At 46.7% G+C, this 18326-nt stretch overlaps 1 protein-coding gene across 2 annotated transcripts in view; it reads left to right on the top strand.

The window, feature by feature from the left end:
• Positions 1–18326, top strand: part of PASK (PAS domain containing serine/threonine kinase) — a 181408-nt gene that overhangs the window by 141678 nt on the left and 21404 nt on the right. For both annotated transcript variants that reach the window (XM_082251172.1, XM_082251171.1), the window contains exons 16-17: positions 1947–2080; positions 14383–14535. In XM_082251172.1, coding sequence (XP_082107298.1) covers positions 1947–2080; positions 14383–14535 — 287 coding nt within the window. The remainder of the gene's footprint in view (positions 1–1946; positions 2081–14382; positions 14536–18326) is intronic.

Raw genomic sequence — 18326 nt, 5'->3', positions numbered from 1 at the left:
AGTAAGAGGAAGAGGTTGGGTCTTTGAATGAGACGCATAACACAGCTGGTGAAATTGATACACAGTACCACATTTATTGTTGCATAAGAAAACATGTAAAACATGAGATGTTGCAAAATGTAAAATATTTACATTTTGCAACATGTCATGTTTTACATGGAATGTATTCTCATGCAACAATAAATGTGGTACTGTGTATCAATTTTACCAGCCGTGTCATGCTTCTCATTCAAAGTCCCAACCTCTTCCTCTTATTCATTTAATTGGGATGGAGGCGCATGTGTTTGATCATGTGCTTCATTTAAAGTCCCACACTCCCCCTTCCATATAATCCTGGATCTCATGGCCTTGAACCGCTTTGTGCGGCTTCAGAAATTTCAGATGGAGTCTACTCGAGGGGTCCCCCCCCCCCCGTTCCTTTTCGATGTATCGACTTTTGGAGTTTTTCCAAAGAGGTGTAGATCAGTGTTTGGCCCCCGGGCACCATCAAGAGCCAGATTTCCGCTTTGGCAATCTTCTTCCAACCTCCGTTGGCCACAAATTCCTTGGTTCACACTTTCCTTCATGGGGCACCTGGCTCCTCCGGTAAGGTCCCTGGTGCCTCAGTGGGACCTCAATCTGGTATTGCCGGTTCTTCAAAAACCGCCTTTTGAAAACATTTGTGAACTTCCTCTGCTTACTTTGTCACAGAAGGTGGCCTTCTTGGTGGCTATTACTTCTGCACACAGGGTGTCGAAGGTGGCTGCGTTGTCCTCTCAGTCTCCTTACCTGGTAATTCACAGGGACAAACTGGTGCTACATTCCTACCAGTCTTTCCTTCCTAAGGTCGTCTCTAATTTCCACTTAAATGAAGACATTGTGTTGTCTTCCTTGTGTCCTAAGCCTAAGCATCCTAAAGAAATTGCCTTACATTCCCTGGATGTGGTTCGAGCAATCAGGGTGTACCTGGCGGCGACTAAGTCAATTCTGAAATTGAATTCCTTGTTTGTCCTTATGGATGGCTTTCGTAAGGGCAGGCCGCATCTGCTGCGACCATTTCCAGATGGATCAGGCAGACGGTGGTTCAGGCCTATTCCATTAAGGGTCAGGCTCCCCTTTTCCCTGTTAAGGCACATTCTACGAAGGGTGCTTAGTGCCTCTTGGACCTTCCATCATCAGGCGTCAATGGTCCAGGTTTGCAAGACGGCCACCTGGTCGTCTGCACACCTTCACCAGATTTTACAAGGTGGATGTAGTCGCATCTGCTGCTTTTGGCCGAATTTTTTTTTTTTTTGCAGGCTGCTCTTGCAGAGGCTCAAGCCTCTTGAGGGTGTATTTTTTTTTTTTTTGTAGGTGAGCTCCAGTTGTTCCTGGTTGAGCTCCTGTTTTACCTGGTTGGCTACATTTTAGCCTTTTGGAAGTGTTTTATTGCTGTGTTTTTCCCACCCCTCTTGTTTGACACTGCTTTGGGACGTCCCAAGGGTCAAGAAGATATGGAGCTGTGTCCTTCAATGAACAAAAGAGAAAACTGGATTTTTGTCTTACCGTAAAATGTTTTTCTTTGATGTTCATTGATGGACACAGCACCCACCACTTTGTTGAGTTGGGTTATGTATTCTTCTGACACTGCTTGTTACAAAACTGAAGTCCTATAGGAGGAAGTGGGAGTATACCCCCTAGGACTGTCCCATAGGCCTAGTCAATTTTTTTTCCACCTAGTGTCCTACTTCTGTAGGGGGCAGCATAACCATAGGGGAAAGAAGATATGCAGCTGTGTCCATCAATCAACATCAGAGAAAAGGATTTTACGATGAGACAAAAATCCAGTTTTTCTCAAGAACGCATTATAGGGACACAACTATAATTTAGTATATCACTATACCACTATTATTTTTGGGCACTGTGCTGTGTGAGTCATTTTAAAAGATCTATATATTTTTTTTATTTTTTTTTAACATCCATTTAAGGTATCCTGGTCCAGAGCTGGAAATGTGGTCTCTAGGTGTAACGCTCTATACCCTAATCTTTGGAGAGAATCCTTTTTGTGAAGTAGAAGAGATCTTAGAAGCCGAATTGAACCCTCCATTTGCTGTATCCCAAGGTGAGGATCATCTCTTATCACAATTACTAATCTAGTGGTTCACACTGTGGTAGACTCCCACCATGTGGTAGACAACCATTCAGTCTTCTTTTATCACCTCAGCAGTTCTAAAATTGGTGGAGTGGCTTTTGCAAACAGAATCCTAAATCGGAAATTCACCTATATAAAACTTTTTTGTTTTTCCAGTGTCTTTTTGGATACTGTCTGCTCTCACCATACCCACCAACACTGTGTCAACTGCCGTAACCTTCACTTTTCTTGGATCTATAATTTCCCAGGACCTGAAGTGGACATCCAACATTGACACAATCCTCAAAAACACACAGCAAAAGATGTACTTCCTGCTGAGGAAGTTCACCCTGCCCCATGATCTGCTGATACAATTTTACATCGGCAGTAATCAAGTCTGTTTTATGCATTTCCATCACTGTTTGGTTTCCCCCATAGAGAGCAGCGGGGCTCTGACACCTCCCCCTCCGCACACAGAGCGGAGAAGGAGGTGTCACCTGCCTGCTCAGCGGGGATCGGCGAATCGATCCCCCGCTGAGCAGAGAACGGACCGCACCGGACAGCGTGTGAAAGGGGCCTAAGACATTACATGTTATATTGTTGTCTCAATGAGTGTGTGTGTATGTATGTTTATGTGTATATATATATATATATATAGATATATATATATATATATATATATATATATATATATATAGATATAGATATAGATATATATATATATAGTGCCTTGCGAAAGTATTTGGCCCCCTTGAACTTTGCGACCTTTTGCCACATTTCAGACTTCAAACATAAAGATATAAAACTGTAATTTCTCTAGCGCTCATTGACAGACGTAGTCCTCGGTGATACACCACCTTCGGGTTATGTTGCCTCCACAGGAGCAGGACTAGACAGGAAATTAAAAAGCTCTGGCCACACCCTAGGGGCAGTCCCAGAGGGTATATCCTCTCTCTCTCTGCCTCAGCAAATCAGTTATTTTCTGTCTAGTTAGGAGTAAGGACCTAGATACCTTGCTGGGATCTTAGGTCCTGGCAAGATTTTTTTCTTAAAGGATTTTTTAGACAGCTTTTTTTCTCCAGTGTTCCTGTGAGATCTTCAAGCAAGAAAGCTGAACTGGGCGACGGGCTGGATGTTGAGATCCGGTGGTCACCCCAGTTCAGCCTACGAGCGCGTGCAGGCCATAGCTCCGCGCTGGGTCGGCCGCGACAAAGTCCCATTAAAGGACTGACCCCGCGAGTTAAACGTCTCGCTGAAACGCCAAAGACCATGAGTCACGGCGTCCATATCGGTCGACAGCCCTCCCGCCCCGGTGGAGAGGGGTACTGTCAGGAGTTGGTGCCCGCCTGGTTCCGGTATGGTGAGTAGTATGTTCCCCCTTTTCCCCTGACGGGTCTTGTGGTGAACGCGGGCCCCTCTCTGTATGGTAAGATAGAGTCCCTCTCTATCCTATAAATGACACAGATCCTCCTACTTTGAGTGTGATTTTATGTGCAAAAAGCCAGGAGGCTTGGTTTGGGAGCTAACAATCTAATTGTATACATGTTAAAAAGATTATAATCTGTGGCATTCTGGGAATCTTACGGTGATAAGAATAAGGTACCTACCAGTCAGAAGCCACGGACATGTAGACTGCCTTCCTAATCAGATCTCCAGCTATTAGCAGGCCTCCCGAATGGCCATGCGGTCCGCCAGGGCCGGTACCGCCAACCACGCCAAATCCCCATGCAGAGAGAGTGTTGTGTGCCCTGCAGCACACCGCTATTCAGTACAGGCCGCCGCCATTTTTTTTGCTGGATCGCACGAGCCGCCATTTTGGCGTAGCCTCGTGTCTCCAGCATGGGGGCGGCCATGTTTGAGGTGATCCAAACACCTCGTGGAGCTAGGGGAGGCGCCGGAAGGCGTGCAGAGGGGCGGAGCCGCCTCCTTTCTTCCTGGGCAGCCAGCCAAAAGACTTCCTGTTTGTCAAGACAGCGCTGTAACCTGTTGCAGTTAAACTCTGAGCATCAAGTGGTGAGCCTGGGGGTCTATCTCTCTCTCTCTCTCTCGATCGATAGGGATCCCTAGCAGGTAACACTAAGGGGCTTTTTTGTGGCGCTGGGGGTCTGAGAAAAAAAAAAAAAAGTTTTTTATTTTTGAATTATATTATCCAGGAAGTGACTGGAATTATCATGGACCCTGCCACACATATTCCCCCACCTGTTTCCCTCGAGGGGGCCACGGGACCCGCCGGTGCACAGAGTGTAGAGTCATTTACAGCAATTTTGGAGTCTATGGTGGCTCGGGTGGAGGCGGCCTGTCAGGGACGGGGGTCAAGGAAGCGACCCCCGCCTACCCCTATACTATCTGACACCTCTGACTCTGATTCAGAGATGGTCACTGCAGTTGCAGGTTCCTCTGCAAAGGCTGTTATCCCAGGTAAAGCCCCCTCAGACAGTGAGGAGGACGCTTCTTCTCCTGCTATAATTCAGGAAGAAGCATTGGTGGACGCACTAGTTGTGGCAGTGCAGGAAACCTTAAAACTTGAGGCTTTACCGGCAGAGGCAACTGAAACAGAGATTCCTTTTGGTACTAATAAGCCCATCAAAACGGTGAAGGTTTTTCCTGTACCCAAATGTTTCGGTAATCAGATTAAAGGAGAATGGGAGCATTCTAAACGTACCTTTACTATTTCCAAGCGTATTGCTAGACGCTATCCGTTTGAGGAATCCATCATTAAGAAATGGACGGTACCACCAGTGGTGGATCCACCTATTTCCAGGCTGAATAAAGCCACGGTTATCCCAGTGGAGGACACTTCGTCCTTTAAGGATCCGGTGGATCGAAAGATGGAAGCAGAGTCCCGCACCATCTTCTCTCTGATAGGGTCAGCATTTAGACCAGTAATTGTTATTGGTCTAGTTTCCCAGACACTTACGGAATGGGCGAAAATGGTATGCCAAGACCTTAGGGGAAAAGATATTCCCCAGGAGACATCTGATTTGATGGAACAGATTATACAAGGGCTACAGTTTATCTGTGACGCAGCCTTGGACACTACTCCCTTATTAGGGCATGCATCTATGTCAGCGGTGATCCTCAGACGTGTGCTGTGGTTAAAATGCTGGTCAGCTGACCTAGGTTCCAAAAAGACCTTGACAAATCTCCCTTTTCAGGGGAATCGTCTATTTGGGGCCAACCTAGATGAAATCATCAAGGATGCCACTGGGGGCAAGAGCACTTTTTTGCCACAGGCTGCTAAAGCTAAGGGATTTTGCAACAAGCGAGGACCTTTCTTTACCGCCCATAAAGGGCGCCCGGCTGGTACTAGCGGGAAAGGCAAGACTCCTCCAGGAGGGTTCAAGAAGGGCTGGTCGGACAAGCAGAGGACCAACCCAGCCAAACCCGAAGCAAAGGAGTACACAGCCTGAAGGTGCGCCCCCACCCGGTTTCAGGGTGGGGGGACGTTTTCACCGGTATTCAGGGCCACTACTACCGGTGCGATTCTTCCCTTCCAACATTTAAGTACTACAGGAAGCGGTAGTTACCGTTCCCTGAATAGATCTTTTCCTTTACCTTTTCCTAAGATTAGTCCCTATACCTCACAGGAATCGGATCTGGTTCACCAGATAGGCCAAGTAGCCTCTAGTCGGGTGACTTCGGTCCCTGAGGTTCAACCAGAAAAGATCACCCTTCCTGATAACAATCAGGTATCTGATAAATGTGTGGGAACAGAAAACGACCAGACTTTCTCGGATGGTCGGGGCCAGATACCTCTAGGGACGCCTGGTTCAGATTCTATCAGCGCCAGTGGTCCTAGAAATTCTAGGCTGGCCTCCTCAAGCCGGCCTGGCCGACTTGGACATGCTAGTCGCAGACGTTCCGTGGGAACTTTGTCTCAGGGAGTGTCTGTGGTCTCAAGGACCAATTTACCATCATGCTTTACAGTCGCTGGGTTTAATGCCCTGGCCATTGAGACCCAAGTACTGAAGGACAGAGGTTTATCTACTTCAGTCATTCCTACCCTTATTAAAGCAAGGAAAGCGACTTCCAGCAAGGTCTATTATCACACATGGAAGACTTATATTGCGTGGTGCGAATCTTTAGGATTTCCTCCACGTACCTATTCGGTGACTCGAATATTGGCCTTTTTGCAACAAGGGGTTGAGCAGAAGCTAGCCTTGAGCACCATCAAGGGTCAAGTTTCAGCATTAGCAATCTTCTTTCAGAAACCTTTAGCTACCAAGTCCTTGGTGCGGAATTTCATCCAGGGGGTGCGGCACCTGGCTCCTCCAGTCCGCGCGCCCTTACCGCCCTGGGATCTTAATTTTGGTTTTGTCGGTTCTACAGAAACCTCCCTTTGAAAACATCAGGGAGATTCCCTTGCTTACTTTATCCCAGAAGGTGGCCTTCTTGGTGGCTATTACTTCTGCTCGCAGGGTGTCAGAACTGGCTGCATTATCATGCCAGTCCCCATACCTAGTGATTCATAGGGATAAGGTAGTACTTCATCCTAAGCCATCTTTTCTTCCTAAGGTGGTTTCAGATTTTCATCTGAATGAAGATATTGTACTACCTTCCTTGTGTCCTCAGCCCAAGCATCATCGGGAACATGCGTTGCATTCCTTAGATGTGGTTCGGGCAATCAGGGTATACCTGAAAGCTACGGAATCTTTCCGTAAGACGGATTCACTTTTTGTGATCACGGATGGCCCCAGAAAGGGTTTGCCTGCATCTGCCGCGACCATTGCCAAATGGATTAGACAAACGGTGGTACAGGCTTATTCTATTAAGGGTCAGAGTCCTCCGTTCCCTGTTAGGGCGCACTCCACTCGAGCGCTCAGTACTTCCTGGGCCTTTCGCCATCAGGCGTCAGTGGTCCAGGTATGTAAGGCGGCCACCTGGTCGTCGGTACATACCTTTACAAAATTCTATAAAATTGATGTGACGGCATCGGCGGATGCCTCATTTGGCCGCAAGGTTTTGCAGGCCGCAATTTGAGGAGACCGGTGGTCTACCTCGAGGGTTTTTTTCTGTTTGAAAAAAAAAAAATTTTTCTCTTTTTTGTTGAGTCTCATCATTAAGGATGAGCATTGTAAACTTCTAGTTGGCACCGGTTGGGCCTTCTAGATTGGGATTTGATTTCCATTTTCCCACCCCTCAGTTGTGATACTGCTCTGGGACGTCCCGAAGGTGGTGTATCACCGAGGACTACGTCTGTCAATGAGCGCTAGAGAAAAATGGATTTTTGTAAAATCTTACCGTAAAATCCTTTTCTCTTAGCTCATTGACAGACGTAGTCCCCGCCCCTCTGTTTTTGAGTTGGGTTGGGTTAAAATCTCTAAAGACTGCTTTTTCACATAACTGATTTGCTGAGGCAGAGAGAGAGAGGATATACCCTCTGGGACTGCCCCTAGGGTGTGGCCAGAGCTTTTTAATTTCCTGTCTAGTCCTGCTCCTGTGGAGGCAACATAACCCGAAGGTGGTGTATCACCGAGGACTACGTCTGTCAATGAGCTAAGAGAAAAGGATTTTACGGTAAGATTTTACAAAAATCCATTTTTTTTGTTAAGAATCCACAACAAGTGGGACACAATCATGAAGTGGAACGAAATTTATTGGATATTTCAAACTTTGTTAAATAAAAAACTGAAAAATTGGGCGTGCAAAATGATTCAGCCCCTTTACTTTCAGTGCAGCAAACTCTCTCCAGAAGTTCAGTGAGGATCTCTGAATGATCCAATGTTGACCTAAATGACTAATGATGATAAATAGAATCCACCTGTGTGTAATCAAGTCTCCGTATAAATGCACCTGCACTGTGATAGTCTCAGAGGTCCGTTTAAAGCGCAGAGAGTATCATGAAGAACAAGGAACACACCAGGCAGGTCCGAGATACTGTTGTGGAGAAGTTTAAAGCTGGATTTGGATACAAAAAGATTTCCCAAGCTTTAAACATCCCAAGGAGAACTGTGTAAGCGATAATATTGAGATGGAGAGAGTATCGGACCACTGCAAATCTACGAACACCTGGCCGTCCCTCTAAACTTTCAGCTCATACAAGGAGAAGACTGATCAGAGATGCAGCAAAGAGGCCCATGATCACTCTGGATGAACTGCAGTGATCTACAGCTGAGGTGGGAGACTCTATCCATAGGACAACAATCAGTCGTATACTGCACAAATCTGGCCTTTATGGAAGAGTGGCAAGAAGAAAGCCATTTCTTAAAGATATCCATAAAAAGTGTTGTTTAAAGTTTGCCACAAGCCACCTGGGAGACACACCAAACATGTGGAAGAAGGTGCTCTGGTCAGATGAAACCAAAATCGAATTTTTTGGCAACAATGCAAAACGTTATGTTTGGCGTAAAAGCAACACAGCTCATCACCCTGAACACACCATCCCCACTGTCAAACATGGTGGTGGCAGCATCATGGTTTGGGCCTGCTTTTCTTCAGCAGGGACAGGGAAGATGGTTAAAATTGATGGGAAGATGGATGGAGCCAAATACAGGACCATTCTGGAAGAAAACCTGATGAAGTCTGCAAAAGACCTGAGACTGGGACGGAGATTTTTCTTCCAACAAGACAATGATCCAAAACATAAAGCAAAATCTACAATGGAATGGTTCACAAATAAACATATCCAGGTGTTAGAATGGCCAAGTCAAAGTCCAGACCTGAATCCAATCGAGAATCTGTGGAAATAACTGAAAACTGCTGTTCACAAACGCTCTTCATCCAACCTCACTGAGCTCGAGCTGCTTTGCAAGGAGGAATGGGCAAACATTTCAGTCTCTCGATGTGCAAAACTGGTAGAGACATACCCCAAGCGACTTACAGCTGTAATCGCAGCAAAAGGTGGCGCTACAAAGTATTAACTAGGGGGGTAGGGGGGACTGAATAATTTTGCATGCCTCAATTTTTCAGTTTTTTATTTGTTAAAAAAGTTTGAAATATCCAATAAATTTCGTTCCACTTCATGATTGTGTCCCACTTGTTGATTCTTCAAAAAAAAATTACAGTTTTATATCTTTATGTTTGAAGCCTGAAATGTGGCAAAAGGTCGAAAAGTTCAAGGGGGCCAAATACTTTCGCAATGCACTGTATATATAATGTAAATTTTTTTTTATTTTTATTTATTGTGTGTGTTTGGGGGTGGATGAGTACATACGTATCCATAAATGTTTACCTACATACATTGAGAGCCATTTTAAGCTTTTAAACCTTGAACTGAATTTGGATCCCTGTGCATGAGCAAGAAAACTGATGCTGAGCTGATTCTGAGGTAGGCATGGAAAGGTTTAAGCCAGAAAAGAAGCTCCTGCATTCACCTCACTGTAAATAAGTCTTTCCATATGCAGAGGTTAAACCTTTGTTCCTTCAGACTCATGTCATTTGCAATAATCTTTCAAATAACTCTGCACCAAGCTTACTACACTATTACAGTTTAGGACTTCTGACATAACCCAACTGGAGTGCAGGCTGTCACTTTAAACACGCTCCCAGCTGGCAGTCCGAAAGCTTCAGCACTACTTGAACCTTGCAAAAAGAGAGAGAGCAATCGCTATGTACAAAACTTTAAAGTGGTTGTAAAAACAAGAATTTTTTTACCCTAATGCTTTCCCTGCATTAGGTTAAAAATTTTCAAAATATTTGTCCCCCCCAACCACCAAATACTTACCTGAGTGTTATAGCATTGTGCTCATCTGTAGCCGCTCTCTCCTCTCTCCCTGCATTCACAGGACACAGAGGCAGCAGTGGGAGCCATTGGCTACAACTGCTGTCAATCAAATCTTGTGAGGACGAAGCAGGGCTGAGCTGCGGTACGTGTGTTAATGGACACACACAGCCCAGCTTGGGTGTGAGCCCGCACATGCGCCCCCATTGCAAGCAGCTTGTTATGGTGGTGCATGCAAAAGTGGAGCCAAGAGCGCTGGCGGGGGACCTCAGAAGAGGAGGTTTGGGGTCACTCTGCACAATAACATTGCACAAAGCAGGTAAGGATAACATGTTATTTTAAAAAATATTTATCTTTCGTTCATTGATGGACACAGATCCTGATCTTCTTAACCATTGGGTTATACTGCCCCCTATAGGAGTCGGACACTAGGCAAAAAAAAAGTCTGGCTATGCCTATGGGCAGTCCCAGGGGGTATACTCCCTCTCTCTGCTATAGGTGCTCAGTTTTTCTTTCTGCCTAGTCAGGAGTAAGGACCTAGTTCCTTGCTGGGATCTCTGGTCCTGGCAATTTTTTTTTATTTTTCATAGATAGATTTTTTTTTTCTCCCTTGTTTTTTTCCTGTGAGATCTATAATCAACTGCCAGGCTGGATAATCTATATCCAGTGGTCACTCCAGTCTACCAAGCGAGCACATGCAGACCTCAGCTCCTTACTAGGTCGGCTGCAACATAGCCCCACCGCATGGGGGCTGCCCTTCAAGTTAAACACCTCGACTCGAGTCGCAGCGTTCCTCCTGGTTGACAGGCCCCTCATTCCGATGGCTTGCCTGGTTCCTGGTATGGTGAGTAGCTCCCCTCCCCCTGGAGGGTTTTGGGACGGTCGTGGGTCCCTCCATGGGATGGTCAGAACCCCGGGTTCACCTACGTCCCGTCAGGCACCCCCTCATCTGTGCCTCCATTCTACCCCCCTCCACTTGCGCTGGAGCTGTGTGGGTGGTCTGGTCCACCTCCTGGGGTGGGGGCAGGGCGCTATGTGGGGGGGGGGGGGTGCGTCACCAGTGACCGGACGATCGGCGAGGTGGGGGGGCTGTACCTGGTGGGGGCTTCTGCTAGGGCCCCCTGTCCTGCTTGTGTCTGTCCTTGAGGCCTAGGGATCCCTCCTGGGTCCCTGGGAGCCTCGTGGTTCTGCCATTTTGTTGTAGTCTGGCAGCCATTTTGAGGCGGTTTGCCATAGAAAACAGCGACGGTCATGTCTGTGGAGCCTTCTGGGTGGCGTTTCCTGCGGTGGGAGCCCCTCCTCATTCCCTGGTGCTGACTCCTGGATCCTTTCATTTCGTGATCCCTGCACGTGTAATGCAGATTCTCCTGGTGGTGGCTGCGCTGCCTGGTTTCTGTGGGGTGGGGAGTCTGGTGGGGTCCTCTTCCTCTCTGCCGAGGCTCGATTGGTGCTGGTGACTGGCGACCGGATGGTTCTGCCAGAGCGGTGGGGATTGTCCCCTAGGAGTGTTTTACACTTTTTTTGGGGTCCCCCTGGTGACTCATGGAGTCTTTGGAGCACATCTCCCCACCTGATCCTCTCTCTGAGGCTGTGGGGCCCTCCGGCTCCCAACCATCCATCAATGCACTGACGGCAGTCCTGGAGTCCTTTGTATCCCGGGTGGAGATGGCTTTCGGGCGACGGGCTATCAAAAAGCACCCCCTGCCTCATCTGTCTCATCAGATCCGGAATCTGGTTTGGCCGCCATGGACGTGGGTCACCCTGCTGGGTCTACGACCACACGCTCCTCAGATAGTGAGGAGGATTCCTCCACATCTGCAACCGCGCACAAAAAGGTGGAGGTGGCGGCACTGATTGTATCTGTGTGTGGGGCCATAAAGATGGAGGACACAACTGCGATGGAGGTGCAGGTTCCCTTTGGCACTCGCAAGCCATTCACAGCGGCAAAAGTGTTCCCTTTCCCCGCCCATTTTGACAAAATTGTCGCAAAAGAGTGGGGACGACCAAAGTGCCCCCTTGGGGTCCCTAAGCGATTTAATAGGTGATACCCCTATGAGAAAGTCCCTTATTAAGAAGTGATCTGTTCCACCGGTGGTGGACCCTCCGGTTTCCAGATTTAAACAAGGGAACCATGATTCCGGTTGAAGAGTTCCTGGCCTTTAAGGACCCAGCTGACAGGAAGGCGGACGCTGTGGTCGGCAATATGTACACTCTGGCTGGTTTGGCACTGAGGCTGGTATTCACCATTGCCCTGGTGTTGTAAACTTTGACTGAGTGGGCTAAGCTTTTATGCCGTGACCTGGAGAGAGAACCGCTCCCCCCTGCCTTTGCTGAGCTGGCGGACCAGCTGGCCCAGGGGCTGCAGTGTATCTGTGATGCCTCTTTGGATGCGGCTCCCCTAGTGACTCGGCTCTCTGTTTCCTGGTGGTCCTTCGGCGTGTCTTTTGGCTTAAATACTGAATTCTAAAAAAAAAAAGAAAATGGCTGATCTTCCTTTTCAATGAGATTGCCTGTTTGGAGCTACCCTGGATGATATCATTAAAGGTCTCGCAGAGGGGAAGAGTACCTTTCTTCCGCAGACTACTAAGGGCAAGGACCCTCGTCATAGACGGGGGCCCCCCTCCTCGGCTTATAAGAAGTTTTTTTGTCCTTCAGGGTCGACTGACAAGGGATCAAAGCCTTTCAGGGCCTCCCCTGGAGTATCCAAACGAACCTGGTCTGGTAAGCAGGCTTCTCCAGAGCCGCGGATAAGGCCCCTTCAGCATAAAGGTGCGCCGTCACCCGTATCTGGGGTGCGGGACGCCTTCGCTGGTTCCCAGACCCGTGGACTTCCCTGGTACAAGACAAGTGGGTCCACAAAGTCATACGGTTCAGCTACAAGATCGAGTTTCATTCTTACCCATCGGAAAGGTTCTTTCCTTCCAACATGCAACTGTCCCAAGGGCCAATCTTTCATCCTGCTTTACAGTCACTGGCCTTGATGGCTTGGCTGTTGATAGCCAGGTGCTGTAGGATAGGGTATTGTCTGAATCAGTGATTCCAACGCTGCTAAAAGCTAGGAAATCTACTTCTAGGAATATTTGCCTTCGTATGTGCGTACATTGCGTCGTGGGAGTCCATTGGGTTTCCTCCTCGCTCTTTCTCGTGGCTCGGATCTTTACCTTCATTCCTTCAACAGGGGGTTGAACAGAAATTGGCCTTGAGTACCATCAAGGGCCAGGTGTCGGGCTTGGCGGTGTTCTTCCAACCACCCTTGGATACACACTCTCTGGTGCGTACTTTTCTTCAGGGTGTTCGGACACTAGGTCCCTCCAGTCTGCCTTGGGAACTCAATTTGCTACTTCCGGTCCCCCAGAAGCCTCCTTTTGAGAATCTTTGGGAGATTCCCCTGCTTACGCTGTCTCAGAAGGTGGCTTTTTTGGTGGCTATCACCTCTGGGCGCAGGGCGTCTGAACTGGCGGCGTTATCCTTGTAGTTCACCTTACCTGGTGATTCACAGAGATAAGGTTGTTCATTGCTCCCTGTCCGTCATTCCTTCCAAAGGTTGTCTCTAATTTTCATTTGAATGAGGACATTGTGTTGCCTTTCCTCTGCCCCAGACCAAAACATCCTAAGGATATTGCCTTGGTTGTGGTTCGGGCAATTAGGGTGAACCTGGCAGCTACGGAGTCTTTTAGGAAGTCAGACTCGCTATTTGTGCTTATGGATGGGCCTCGTAAAGGGTTGTCGCTTCCTCTGCGACCATTTCCAGATGGAACAGACAGACGGTGATTCAGGCCTTTTCTATCAAGGGTCAGGTTCCTTTTTTCCCTGTCAAGGCGCACTCTACTTGGGCACTCAGTGCCTCCTGGGCCTTCCGTCATTAGGCGTCAGTGACGCAGGTTTGCTAGGTGGCCACCTGGTCGTCGGTGCACACTTTCACAAAGTTCTATAACGTGGATGTGTTGGCATCTGCGGATGCTTCTTTTGGCTGCAAGGTTTTGCAGGCAGATATTTAGAGTACCTGGTCCTCTTGAGGGTGTATGTTTCTTAAAGGTGGGCTCCAGTTGTTTTGGTTGAGCTCCTGTTTACCTGGTTGGCTATATAGTTTAGCCTTGGGAATTTCTTCTTTTGCTATTTCCACCCCTCATGTTTAACACTGCTTTGGGACATCCCAATAGTTAAGAAGATCAGGAGCTGTGTCCATCAATGAATGAAAGAGAAAATGGCATTCTGTCTTACTGTAAAATCAATTTTTATTGACGGACACAGCACCCACCCCTCTGTGGAGTTGTAATTCTGACACTGCTTGTAACAAAACTGAGTACTTGCAGCAGAGAGAAGGAGTATAACCCCTGGGACTGCCCATAGGCCTAGCCAGACTTTTTTTTTTGCCTAGTGTCCTACTCCTGTAGGGGGCAGTATAGCCCAACGGTTAAGATGATCAGGAGCTGTGTCCATCAAGGAACATCAGAGAAATGGATTTTACGGTAAGACAACAATCCCATTTTTAGTCTTTACAGCTGCTTTAGGAGCAGGAACCCAACAGCCAGTAAAATATTACTAATGTACTTAAAACTGTTTCTCACTTTGATATTGTTTTATTATTATTAATTCTCTGTTGTTAATGGTAACTTGGATTTTCCACGTCTAGAATTGCAAGACCTGATTTCTGGTCTTCTTCATCGTGATCCTGAGATGCGCATGACTCTTGATGAGCTCCTCAGAGACCTGTGGGTGACACAGCCTGTAAACCTTGCTGAATATACCTGGGAGGAGGTATATCCACCTGCTAGCTCTCAGAAAGGTAAGAAGCTAATTATATTACTGACATTTACATATATAAGGCTCAAACAAGATTGATAAAGATCCATCTAGTTCTGAATATTCTATTAAACCAGAATAAGGAACAGGTTAGCTCCCCTGGGGAACACATAAACAGGAATATCATCAGATGGTAAGATGCTGCATTCCCTGGCCACAGCTGACCTCTACCCTATTTGTCTGAGGGGATTGAAACTAGCTTGTTTATATACTTATTTTCTCCCCCATCTATCACAGACCTTGTATATCTAGTCCACATCCACTTCCCACTGAATTTGAAACACAAGCTGGCTATACTTTACCAACCTTTGCTGAGTAAGTCTTCTCCCTTCCAAATTTTACTGTTTCTGACCCTTTAATTATATCTGGTTTTGAATATAAAAAATGGTGCAGCGCTAAAATGTTGAAACCAATAAACAGGAGTAATGTCCATAAAATTCAATAAATCTGGGAATGTTCATAAAATCCAAAGCCAAGATTGAGGTAAAGGTGACCCGTGTTGAGAAGTAGAAAAAATCACCAAACATGCGTGATTCCACCACCACAGTTAATGCCAGTCTCTCACCTCCATAAACTGACCACAAGGGCTGTTGCGCTTTATCATAGACTCTGGTGAACTCCTCCTGTCCCAGTCTTACAACCATGGAAACCACAGCACCTAAGCAGATCGGCATTAAGATTCCACATGAAAGGATAACAAGGACATCTAGTGCTCTCCGTTTCAAATTGGTACATTTATTCAGAATAAAAGCATATTACTCACAATCATAGCACTATTCCTAGTGCATCGGGAACAGCATGTCAAACATCTGAACGGTGTGCTCGAGCGTGCGGTCCTCTCAGAGCGTCACAGGTGACGTCACAGCTCCTCCCCCGTACCCCTTGCGTCAATGGGCGTGACTTTTTCAGCAGGGGTACGGAGAGGGCGGCACCCGCGCGCCTTAAATAGATGATGCCTAGCAACCGGACGCTAATTCCCACAGCGGAAATGACGTGACGCCAATCTCCATCTTAGATGAGGGAAAGCTCCCAACTTCCGGGAGGCTCTGAAAGGCATAAAATAGACCGATACTTGGAGGGCTCATAACACGGAACTAAGGCACTCCTGGTCCATAAATATAAAGGCTAGAGTATTGCACAAATTCCAATTAGTAAAACAACTTTATTAGAGATGGCACATAGCCTAAAAATATAAATAAAATTAGAGGGAACAGAAAACTCAATCTGCCCTCAATAAATAGTGGCGTTTACCCACGAAGCTCCGAGAGGTCCACATACACTAAAAGAGCACCATTAAATATAAATCAAGGATTTTAAAAACAACAATTAAATAATTTAAAACGTATAAGTATTAAAACAAAAACAGGAACAAGATCAAAATAAACCTAACATATTACCTATTGGAAATTAAACAGTTTAAATCAAAATCAATATTAAGCCCGCCAGGTACTAAAACTTTAGTCTGATATATCCAGAATGATTCCCTGCGGCTTAATTGTCTTACAAAATTGCCTCCTCTCCAGTGGCGTGTGGTTTTCTCGATACCCCAAAACTTCAAACCCGTGGGGTCACACTGATGGTATCTTTTGAAGTGTTTGGGGACATTATGTTTATCTTTACCTTTACGGATTCTATTCATGTGCTCTCCTACTCTTACATGTAAGGCCCTCGTGGTCCTGCCCACATACTGGTAACCACACTTACATTCAAGCATGTACACAACCCCTTTTGTTTCACATGTGATGAAATCTTTGAGGACATGTACCTCTTGTGTAGCTGTGGCAACGAATTCTTTCCTTCGCTTAATATTACCTTTAGAGGTCTTACAGGCCGCACACTTGCCTCAGGCATAGAATCCTTTTAAAGAGGGAAAGAGCGTATTGCCAGATTTGACAGGTGGGTCAACCACTCCTGGGGCTAGCTGATCTCTGAGTGTGGGCGCCCTCCGATACACAAACCTCGGCCTAGCCGGGAGTGCGGGACCCAATATCCTGTCATGCTGTAGAATAGGCCAGTGCTTGGCCACAATTTTTTCAAACTTTCTGTACTGGATGTTGTAGTCCAGCACAAAGCAGAATTCATTATTAGAGGTGGTTTTTCTAGAAGACACGAAAACTGGCATCAAGATTTCTGGAAAAGGGGTATGACCCTGAACACATTGAGAAAGAACTTTCTAGAGTTAGCACTACTGCAAGGGAAACTACCCTCGTGTCTTCTAGAAAAAACACCTCTAATAATGAATTCTGCTTTGTGCTGGACTACAACATCCAGTACAGAAAGTTTGAAAAATTGTGGCCAAGCACTGGCCTATTCTACAGCATGACAAGATATTGGGTCCCGCACTCCCGGCTAGGCCAAGGTTTGTGTATCGGAGGGCGCCCACACTCCGAGATCGGCTAGCCCCAGGAGTGGTTGACCCACCTGTCAAATCTGGCAATACGCTCTTTCCCTCTTTAAAAGGATTCTATGCCTGTGGCAAGTGTGCGGCCTGTAAGACCTCTAAAGGTAATATTAAGCGAAGGAAAGAATTCGTTGCCACAGCTACACAAGAGGTACATGTCCTCAAAGATTTCATCACATGTGAAACAAAAGGGGTTGTGTACATGCTTGAATGTAAGTGTGGTTACCAGTATGTGGGCAGGACCACGAGGGCCTTACATGTAAGAGTAGGAGAGCACATGAATAGAATCCGTAAAGGTAAAGATAAACATAATGTCCCCAAACACTTCAAAAGATACCATCAGTGTGACCCCACGGGTTTGATGTTTTGGGGTATCGAGAAAACCACACGCCACTGGAGAGGAGGCAATTTTGTAAGACAATTAACCACTTGCCGACCGCCGCACGACTATCTACGTCGGCGGTCAGCCCCTCACAGGCAAACTAACGTAGGGCTACGTTGTTTGCTTGTGAGGGTCTAGGGAGCGAGCGCGCGCCCCCCGGGGCGCGCTCCCGCGTGGTCACGGACCCCCCCGCGCGTGTGACCAGCGGACCCGATGTCCGCCGGTCACTCGGCGATCGTCGGGGGAGAGGGAGAATGTCAGGCAGCTTGTGTAAACAAACTGCCTGTCATTCTCCTCGCTGCAAAGACACTGATAAAACGGATCTGGTATGTAGATCCGTTGATCAGTGTCCTTACAGCTAGAGCCACAGCCAATCACAGTAGAAACCACGCCCCTAGGGACACACACAGCCCCTCCCTTCCAAATAAAGTTAACCCCTTCACTACCAGTGTATTTTTACAGTAACAGTGCATATGTATAGCACTGATTACTGTAGAAATGTCACTGGTAACCCCAAAAGTGTCAAAAATGTCAGTCAAGGGTCCGATCTGTCCGCCGCAATGTCGCAGTACCGCAAAAAAAATCGCAGATCGCCGCCATTACGCGTTAAAAAAAAAAACAACAAAAATGACAAAAATCTTTCCCTTTGTTAGTAAACGCGATAACTTTTGCGCAAACCAATCAAAATACGCTTTTTGCGATTTTTTTTACCAAACATAGGTAGCATAAAATAAATTGGCCGAAAATTTTTAAAAATTTTGATTTTTACATTTTTTTTGGGGGGAATTTCATATAAAAAAATGTGAAAAATATTGCTATTTTTGCAAAATTGACGCTCTTTTTTTGTTTATAGCGCGTGATCAAAAAATCGCACAGGTGATCAAATACCACCAAAAGAAAGCTCTGTTTGTGGGAAAAAAAGGACGTCAAATTCGTTTAGGTACAGCGTCGCACGACCGCGCAATTGTGCGTTAAATTCACGCAGTGCCGA

Source organism: Pelophylax lessonae (genome assembly GCF_965119305.1).
Source record: "Pelophylax lessonae genome assembly, chromosome: 3".
Taxonomy (NCBI): Eukaryota; Metazoa; Chordata; class Amphibia; order Anura; family Ranidae; genus Pelophylax; species Pelophylax lessonae.
Note: the sequence above shows the minus strand (reverse complement) of the source record. Positions and strands in the feature narration are given on the sequence as shown.